We start from the raw sequence: 10,336 nt of genomic DNA, 5'->3' as shown, positions 1-10,336 counted from the left end.
ACATTTTTGGTTCTAGGTCTGTGGGTTTCATTTATCTTATCCATTGTTTTATAATCGAATCGACGATGTTTTGATTTTACGATTCGCGACGATGTTTCGGTTGAACGAGGAAAATTTTTTTTTCTTCCACAATAGGAAGATAATATGAAACTGGAAGAAGAAGAGTTGCAATGAGTAGAATTTTTTTTGATTTGGTTTTTATACAGTTTTACCAGAAGGGCATTTATGTAACTTCAATATCATATAAGGTACCCCTTAACTAGAGTCTTTGGCTGAGTATAAATTGATAGCCCCTAAATCCTTTGGGGTGGCCCCTAAAAACGCCAGGATATAAAGGTCAGCTACTTTTCGAGACAACAATAATAATAATCAATGAAAGCATTGACCCATCCAGTCCTTTACACTGGTCCACTCACTCCCACTCTACTCTGTACATTTCACTCTATTCTCCACACTCTCACTCTCCATTTAAGAAGAAAAACACAAGAACATTGAAGACATCACAGAATGCATAGAAAAACTTGTTACAACAACTAAGTTACTAACCAAAACATTCTCATTCATTCTCTGTAATGGCTACTACTACTTCATCAATCTACTTCATTTTCTATCTTTCCTCCTTCTTCTCATTCTTCATCTTTACTTCTTCTTTACAAGAAACAGAAATTCTTCTCACTTTCAAAAACTCCATTCAAGACCCAAGTAATTCTCTCTCTACATGGTCTAATAATTCACTTACCCATTTTTGTAACTGGGTTGGAATAACTTGCTCAACCAAAACCCCTCCATCAATCACTTCTCTGAATCTTCAAAATCTTAATCTTTCAGGCCAAATCTCTTCTTCAGTCTGTAAACTTCCGAATCTTTCTCATTTAAATCTTGCAAATAATGTCTTTAATCAACCCATTCCTCTTCATCTTTCACAGTGTAGTTCTTTACAATCACTTAATCTTAGTAATAATCTCATATGGGGAACTATTCCAGATCAAGTTTCTTTGTTTAGTTCTCTGAAAGCTCTTGATGTTAGTAAGAACCACATTGAAGGTAAGATTCCTGATAATCTTGGAAATTTAAAGAATTTAGAAATACTCAACTTGGCTAGCAATTTATTTACAGGTAATCTTCCTTCATATGTTTTTGGTAATCTCACTGAACTTATTGTTCTTGATTTATCTGAAAACCCTTTCCTTTCAAGTGAAATACCTGTTGAGATTGGGAAGTTTGGGAAACTCAAGCAGCTTTTGTTACAGAAATCTGGTTTTTATGGTTTAATTCCTGATTCTCTTGTGAGTTTACATGGGTTAGAAATTTTAGATCTTTCGCAGAATAACTTAACTGGTGTGATTCCTCCTGGACTTAGATTGAGTCTACAAAATTTGGTATCTTTAGATGTTTCACAGAATAAACTATCTGGGTCATTTCCAACTGATGCCTGCAAGGGAAAAGGACTTATAAACTTAAGTTTACATACAAATTCCTTCACGGGTTTAGTATCCGAAGCTCTTGAAGAATGCTTGAATCTTGAGAGATTTCAAGTTCAGAACAATGAGTTTAGTGGGGATTTTCCTAAGCAACTTTGGTCGTTGCCGAAAATCAAGCTAATTAGAGCAGAGAACAATAGGTTTTCAGGTGAAATAGCTGATTCAATTTCTGAGGCTGCTAACTTAGAGCAAGTGCAGATTGATAACAACAAATTTACTGGTGTAATTCCTCGAGGTCTTGGTTTGGTTAAGAGTTTGTACAGATTTTCTGCATCAGTTAATAGTCTATATGGTGATCTTCCTCTAAATTTTTGCGACTCTCCTGTAATGAGTATCATTAATCTTTCACACAATTTGATCTCCGGGAGAATTCCCCAGCTTACAAAATGTAGAAAACTAGTCTCTTTAGCTTTAGCTGATAATAATCTTGTTGGAGAAATCCCGACTTCTCTAGCTCACTTACCAGTTCTAACATACCTCGATCTTTCCGATAATAATATCACTGGTCCTATTCCACAAGAGCTACAGAATCTTAAGCTTGCACAATTCAACGTATCTTACAATAAGCTTTCTGGTAAGGTTCCATTATCCCTTATTTCTGGTCTTCCTGCTTCATCCCTGGAAGGAAACCCTGATCTCTGCGGACCTGGTTTACCAAATTCTTGTTCTGATGAGAACGGTAAACCACCTGCTCGGCACTCCAAGTTGGCCTACATACTGATAATGGTGGCTTTTGCTGTTGGTATCATGGTTTTTGCTACTATATTAACAACAATGTACTGGTCGTCTAACAGAAAATCCCGTCGAAGTAACTGGAATTCTGTGTTTTTCTATCCTTTAAAAATTACTGAAGACGATATAATGAGGGTAATTGATAGCAAGGTTGCATTGCAAGGCAGAGGAACGTTCGGGGGTGTTCACGTTATCCAATCACCTAGTGGTGAATTCTTTGCGGTAAAGAAGTTGATGAACAATGGTTCTCTGTCCTTAAAAAAATTGAAAGCTGAGATGAAGACATTAGCTAAGATCAGACATAAGAACATCACTAAATTGCTTGGTTTTTTTCTGTTGGAGGATTCAGTCATTTTGATATACGAATTTGTACCGATGGGAAGTCTAGGAGATTTAATTTGCAAATTAGATACTCGACTAGAATGGGGTGTTAGGTTGAAGATTGCCATTGGAGCTGCTCAAGGATTAGCTTATCTTCATAAAGATTATGTCCCACAGTTACTGCATAGGAACATTAAATCAAGAAACATTCTTTTGGATTCAGATTTTGAACCAAAACTTACTGATTATGCACTTGACCGAGTAGTTGGAGAAATCGGCTATCAGGCAACCGTTACTCCAAACATGACTTCTTCTTGTTATATGGCACCAGGTATGAGGATATCCAAAACTTCTCCTATCAAGTTATATAAGTTCTTCGACAAGCAGGTTATCTTTACTATTATCAATATGCTATTTTAGCGCGTAATCACAAAGCAACGAAACTTTGCAGCATACACTTAAAATGTTTTTCCTACATAAGAGCGTGTAGTTGAACTTCAAAATTCTATCTCTAATGAAGGGTGGATCTATATGATTAACTCTACCATTATATGCCACCAGTTAGGCAATGCACGGCAGACACCAAGTTGATAAATGTGCCACTGAAAAATACTTCATATGCTTGCTCCTACACGACTAAGCCTGCTGTGGTAGACGTAGTGAAGTGCACCAAGAATTTTGTCTGTTAATATTTCAGAATATTCATGGCTGGACCAAGCAAAGCCTTAATCGAATAAGTAATGCAAAGATTATTTTATTTTATGCTTAGATTATTCAACTGTCTTACAATTATTTTTACACTGATTGCAGAACAAAGTTGCAGTAAGAAAGCTACTGAGCAAATGGATGTCTACAGCTTTGGTGTTGTGTTGTTAGAGCTAGTAACAGGTCGGAATGCTGAAGTAACACAAGCAGAAGATTCGTCTATAGATGTTGTGAGATGGGTTCGAAGAAAAATCAACACTACAAATGGAGCAGGTCAAGTTCTAGATCCTAAAATCTCAAATTCATTCAATAAAGAGATGTTGGATGTTCTAGATATTGCTCTTCTTTGCACTTGTGTTGTGCCTGAGAAAAGGCCGGCAATGTCTGAAGTCGTAAGATCACTTCAGTCACTAGATTCCAGGACTCAATTCTCAAGTACATTTTGTAGTGAAACTGAATTATCTACTCCATCCAAGAGTTCAGTCCAAAACAGAAATTAATGTAGAAGAAAGAATTACCCTTTTCCTTCTCATTTTTCTGGCTCAAACTCGAGTTCTAAGAATAGTTCATTTCTGGTCTTTTTGTTTGTTTATGTCTACTCAATGGTAGGGCAATCCTTGTCTGACATTGATTCATAGTAAATTCAGCATTACCTGTTTACTTAGATGTTGGCGGTCCCTTCATCAATCAATTACATGAAGACAACTCTGTATCAATTATCAATTATATTGGATGTGGTTATGGCCCGTCGGCCCCTTGTTTGGTGTTTTAGAATCGACTGCCCGGGAGGATAATCTAAACAGGGAATTGATAATTTTCACAAGAAAAAAAAAAATTCAACTCTTGCGGTGGTGTCTTGTGAGTTCCCGGGTGCAAGGGTAACTACGAGTTGCATGTGTGCAGACAAAGTGAGCTGAACTAGCATCGAAGTTTTAAGGGTTACTAGATTTTGTGCCCGTGCTTCGCACCGGGCATAGTAAATTTCTTCCTGAATTGTTTCTGGTAGTTTTGCGGTCCATTTTTCTTTTAATCCCTTTGAACAATACTGATAAAGATACTTCGTTGCATTTGGGTTCTTCACCAGTTAATTCAATTGGTGTTTGCACAACACCGCATGCCCGACTTTTCTTATTTTCAATTTTTATAATCCATGTAATCCATTAAAACAAAATGTACTGTACTCTTGAACTGTATTGTTATACATACAGAAACGTCTAATGTTAATTAAGAACCACCACCACTGACCTTAGAGGATGGTTTGTTGATTTGGATCATATCAAGCATTCCCTTATGGTACGTGCCCGTGTTGCGACTATAATAAGCTATGTAAAGCCATTTTAAGTCACTGAGAAGCTATGAAAGCCAACAACAAAGAGCTAAACTGTAACACCTTTGCTAAATCCCATAAACTGTAACACTTGTTCTGGGAAACAAAAATCGATTAACACTGCTCAGTTGTTAACTGGTTATAGCTAATCAATGAACCCATCCGCGCAAAATTGATAATAAGGCAGTGCATTAATTGCTCGTGACGATAAGAACGATATATTATTTTTTTTGTAGATTTTTTTCACATATTTCACACACCAGTTCATTCTAGAACTTGCAGCATCACCGTTTTTAACACAAATAGAAAAACTGTCACACTTACCATGGACTCTATCCTGCAAAGTCCGATTCACCAAGCACCAGTTAGAAGAGCAATTGTGAAAATGACGCATCAACACATAATGTGTCGCATATCTGGACCCGTCTTCAATAATGTACACAGTGATAATATACTGACGAAGAGGAACAATAAACTCTTCATGGTTGCTTCAACAGGCTCAAAATGAAGCAAAAAAACACACCAAAGAATTTGCTGATTTTTACCTTTTCAGAGAGAGATTTTAGTGTGGGCAGTGATTGAAGACAGGGTTTTCATTCTTCGCCCGATGCTTCTTCAGATGCTATTCGGTTTTCTTCTCTACATTTATATGTTTCTCCACCACCAAACCAAGAAAACCAAACCACGGCTCTTATAAACCAAAATTTCTGATCAAAACCAAAGCCCAAGCTTCTCCATATGCTAATCAATCTTCTTTTCCACTGTTATACTCAAAACCTGTGGAAAAGCATAGCATTAATTTTTTTTTTGCAACATTACAAATACTACTGTAAGCAAGAACCCCAAATCATCATGTTTGCATTACCTTCCAGTGCAGCTAGTCGTCAATCCGACAAAGGAGAGTTAAACAACACAAATTAACACATTTTAAATACTAAAATAATTGTTAGTTTTATAGCACCATGATGTCATATACGCAGATTCCTTCATTCACGAAAGTTGTACATGTTTTTTTTTTTAAATTCGTGCTATGAAATTGAAGTGCTCATGATTTCTAACTTTTTTGTTACTCAATTGCATTGTCGCTTCGAGCACCCTCATTTGAGTCATCCGGACATGTTACTGCTGATCCAAAAACTCATTCCTGTAACCTATGGATGACTTGCATATATATATATAAAGAAAGGCTAATTAAGGTCACCGATTTCCTTTCCTTCTTAACACGAACTCCTGTATTAAGTGGGAAACATTAATAGGATTTCCTTAATTTAACGAAATCACCGATTTCCTTTTTAAGGTGAATCATTGATTTCCTTTTTAATAGGAACTCTGTATTAAGAGTTTCACACTTAATACAACATTTTCTTTGTAAGGTGAATGCACAATATCATCACCTTCCTTTTTGCTTTAAAAAAAAAATCACCTTCCTTTTTCGCCATCAACACCACATCCTCGGTTGAGTGGTTCTACCCAAAAACATTCTTCAATGAGTCCTCCAAAAATCTTAGCATTAAGTTTCCCTCCATCCTAATGCAACTAAAATAAGATGCGAAGACGAATTTATATCTCAAAATATGAACCTCACACGGGACAAACAAAAATCACCAACATTAGACTTGAATGGCAACAAACATGCCTATCTAGTATTCTATTTACCTCTTTTAGATAAACTCAAATGTCTTCTTCTCCGCATCATGAAACTCCACTCAATCAAGATAAACCGTAAATGCTACCATCCACTGTATACTATTTACCTCTTTTAGATTCGTTAGCATGCTTGAACTAATGTAACCTCTTTTAACCATCCACAGTCCCGGAAACAACTTAGCCAAATGTGAGAAGATCGAGCCATCATCACCTGAGACCAGCCAAAGTATTACTATAAATATCAAGCGGTAAGTCCATATGGTACCACCAACATCAAACAGAGAGTAAAACCTGGATTTTTAGATTTAGTTTTTCTGATTCTTCCAAACTCTTTTCCCCAATATTGGATCTTCAATTGTGATACCTCCATCTGTCAAAATCCCACATTCCTTGCAATTGGCAGCAGCCGTACAGAATGCAACAGATTCCTTGACACCAGTACTAATAGGATTATTGATACCTACAATTAACAATGCCTATGCTTACCGATCCAAAAAAAAACAAACAAACAATGCCTATGCAACGATCTGGATCACTTTTTAACAACATGCCTACAAAGAAAACAAATACACACCCACATGCCAAAAACAAACCCATAATTTCAAAACCCCCCAGATGGTAAATTAGAGGGTTTTCTCAAAACCCACAAATCAAAATTCAAAATTTAGTTTTTTTTTCTGGAGGCGAAATTGAATTGTACCTGAATAACTCTGAGCTTTATCTATAATTTGCTTGATGATTACAGAAGAATAAGCATTATGCCCCTATAAAAAACCAATCATACAACAATATTAGTATCAATCAGAGTATACAAAACAGAGAATGAGAATACTTGAGCATCCCTTCTTCTGACTGTTTTTAATTTCGCAACATCTGTAGTAAATACCTAATGTTATCAATATACATCTCTAGTATGCATCCAACCCATTGAGCAAAGAAGTGCTATTTAACAACAAAGAACAGAAGTAAGATGAACATTATAGCAATTCTAAGAAGGGGATATATTACCTGTGAAATCAACGACTAGGACGTTCTGCTATTGGAGAAATCGAACAGAAAACTTGTCTCTCTTGAAACCCAAGATTTTGATTACAGCTTTTGAGAGACTGACCTCTATCGATCCATGAGAATATGAGAGGCTCTGAAGTGCAGCTACAGCTATCCACCATGACTTTTGTTTTACACTACGAAATCCACAATAAAACCCAAAATAAGGGTTTAAGATGTTGATTTAGGTTAGTGATATTAAACCCAAAACTCAAACCATAAATAATTATTGTGTACTAAATGGAATTCTCAAACTCGTTGGATGAATGCAGTAAAATAAATTGAACGAAATAAACAATCAAAGTACCTTAGGGTTCTCACCTGCATGATCAACCTTGAGTGCCAGAGTTTCGAGAGAGTCGAGTATCAACAGAAAAATCAATTAGACAAAGCAATCGGGATAAAATAAGAATAAAAATTGATAGGGCTAGAATTCTCAGCGAACAAAGAGCAGATCAGCAGAAGAAACAAATCGAGAGAAGTTTCCCAATTCTACGATTATAAACACTCTCTCGTTTCTTTTTTTTTGGAATTTTTAAGTTATGGAACTCTAGCCAAATAAGGAAGCCCAACGCAAGGACTTTTCTCTTTTTGTTCGTTCGCTTGGAATTCTAAGCTTATTTTTTGAACCATAATATTGGCCATACCAAAATCTTCCAACGCATACTGAATGAAGGTAAAAAAGGTTGTGAAATAGCAAAATCAGATAACCCCTTAACCCAAATTTTTTTTAATGGCAAATCTGCCCTTTACGTATTAGTGTTAATAATCTTGATTAGTGATTAAATATTTTGTTTAGTGATTAAAATAATTTTCAGAATTATAAGAGTTGTTTAGATGAAAAATTTGAGGAAAAAAAATCAAAGTTTTGGTTTGGTTAAGAAGGAGAGAAAGAGAAGGAGAAAGTGAGAAAATTCTAATTCTTGATTCAATGGAGGATGAGGAGGGTCATATATCATCTAAAAAACCTAGGAAAATGCACATCAACTACACCAATGATTCTCAAACCATTGGAGGATGAAAAGGTTCGACTTACATTTATGAGCCGAACCGATCCCTTTATGAACAGTTCGGCTAGCTGAAACTGTTTAGGTATGCGCCGAACATTTGCTAGACACTAGTTCGGCTTGTATAAAATTTTCCTAGAAAGCCGAACCTATTCCTGAGAGTTCTGGAATAAAAAATGTTAATGGTTCGGCTTATATAATGAAAATCGTATCAGCCGAACTGTTCATATACACTTTCAGGCTGAAAATTTGAAGAACCGTTCGACTTAAAAAACAACAACATTATGCGCCGAACTTAGGTTCGGCTCACAACGCAACTATATTATGCGCCGAACCTAGGTTCGGCTCACAACTCACCTAAATTATGCGCCGAACCTTGATCTGAAACCTGGATATTGACAACTAATGAACAGTTCGGCAAGCTGAAAGTGTTATTGTTATGAGCCGAACCAACTAGTTCGGCTTGTTTAAAAATATCATAATGAGCCGAACCTAGTCCTGTGTGATCTGGAAGAAAAATTATGTGAGGTTCGTCTCATAGATGTAAGCCGAACTGTTCATCAATGGGTTGGTTTGGCTCATAGATGTAAGCCGAACCTTTTCCTGAGAGTTCAGGAATAAAAAATGTTAATGGTTCAGCTTATATAATGAAAATCGTAGATTTTAACTCACCAAAATCAAGTAGATTTTGTCTTCATCTTCAAGAGAATGAAAATACGAAGATAACGCAAAAAGAATGAGGTCATTCCGACATTGGACGAAGAAGTTATGATCAAAACAAGATCGAAAGAATTCAGTCTACAGCGGGAAGTTCGGCTGATAACTCATCAACACGAGTCAGCCGAACCTAAAGCCTATAAATCAATATTTTCGAATTGTTTAAGGGTGTATAGGTCATTGCATACCCATTAGACACCCCTTATCAATACACCCTGGTTAGGAAAATGACTTTGTATGCCTATAAAGTTTTTGGTATGCCCAATATTATGGTTCTATTTTTTTTGGTTCGCTTGGAATTTTAAGCCTAGCCAAATCAGGAAATCCAACAATCTGACGGAGGCATATAAATTTATAGACGTAATTTTTGTCCATCCTTACTAAAGTACAGTTAAGTATAAGTGTAAACACGGTGTAACTAAATGATTCAAGTTTAAATTCTAACATAAGTATGTGTACCTACTTTTTTGTTAACACCGTTACTAACGGACAATTAAGTATTTGATGTACCCAAATTGTAACCAAATTTTAATTATTACAACCAATAGAGTTATGCCAAGCGTCCTCACCATAGCTTCTGCATTAAAAAAGGTCTTTTTAGGCCGATAGGAAGCGAGGATTTCATCACCGTTTAATGTGAGAGCTTTATTTGTCTGGACCTTTAAGGAGGAAGATATGCGTTTACCAGCATTTCTGACAGCCGACAAGTGATGGTTTTGGCATCTAGATTATGGTTTAACAAATGGACTAACCATTGACCGTGGAAACAGCTAGTTAGTAAGAGTTTTGGCGTCTGTTTGAATATAAGATCTCAAGTCTTAACAGATTTTCACACCCACTGACCCACCTAGGGATGGCCGCCCCAAGACCTCTACCGGTGAGCAAATTCATCAATACACATAGTGCAGTTTTATGTAAACATAACAAGTAATAAAACACCAAGATGACCAAATATAATAAACAAAAACTCCAACCATAAGTTGAGATCTATAAAAATTCATATGGAACAAAATTGATACAAAATCCCCAAATATTTTAAAGTAAGTAAATTACATCTTTTTTTTTGATAGAAAAGATAATACATTAATTAAGCAATATAGTACATCAGGTCAACAATTTCATTTTTATCAAAAACATTAGAGATAATGTTTTTTTTTTGCACTTGTTGTTGCAAGTGCTTTGACGCATGTTGTAGTCTTCTGATCCTTACTTCTTTAGCTACCGAGTCTGCAGCTGCATTGTGAGCTCTGTTTATAAATTTTACATTAGCTTGTGGTAATTTTTCTAGATAAGATAAAATTTCTTCTATGATATTCTCTGCTGTCCAAGAGATATCAAATCCTTTTTTGTTG

General features: G+C 35.9%; 1 protein-coding gene and 1 long non-coding RNA gene across 6 annotated transcripts; one reads left to right on the top strand and one right to left on the bottom strand.

The window, feature by feature from the left end:
- Positions 1–448: 448 nt before the first annotated feature.
- LOC113309875 (probably inactive leucine-rich repeat receptor-like protein kinase At5g06940) lies at positions 449–4,306 on the top strand. Its single transcript, XM_026558396.1, has 2 exons — positions 449–2,865; positions 3,345–4,306. Exons 1-2 carry the CDS (start codon positions 573–575, stop codon positions 3,737–3,739), a joined length of 2,688 nt encoding a protein of 895 aa, XP_026414181.1. The 5' UTR covers positions 449–572; the 3' UTR covers positions 3,740–4,306.
- A 61-nt stretch (positions 4,307–4,367) lies between these two features.
- On the bottom strand, positions 4,368–7,818 carry LOC113309876. Of its 5 annotated transcripts, none has more exons than XR_003340786.1 (7): positions 7,582–7,818; positions 7,222–7,397; positions 6,914–6,977; positions 6,505–6,673; positions 6,223–6,424; positions 5,112–5,343; positions 4,368–4,903 (listed from the first exon to the last, which is right to left on the bottom strand). It is a non-coding gene; the product is annotated as an uncharacterized LOC113309876 (long non-coding RNA). The 5 variants fall into 5 exon arrangements; XR_003340787.1 differs by having other exon boundaries at positions 4,742–5,020; XR_003340784.1 differs by having other exon boundaries at positions 4,742–5,343; positions 7,568–7,818.
- Positions 7,819–10,336: the final 2,518 nt, after the last annotated feature.

Source organism: Papaver somniferum, chromosome 9, assembly GCF_003573695.1.
Source record: "Papaver somniferum cultivar HN1 chromosome 9, ASM357369v1, whole genome shotgun sequence".
Classification (NCBI taxonomy): domain Eukaryota; kingdom Viridiplantae; phylum Streptophyta; class Magnoliopsida; order Ranunculales; family Papaveraceae; genus Papaver; species Papaver somniferum.
This window is presented reverse-complemented; position numbering and strand designations above follow the sequence as displayed.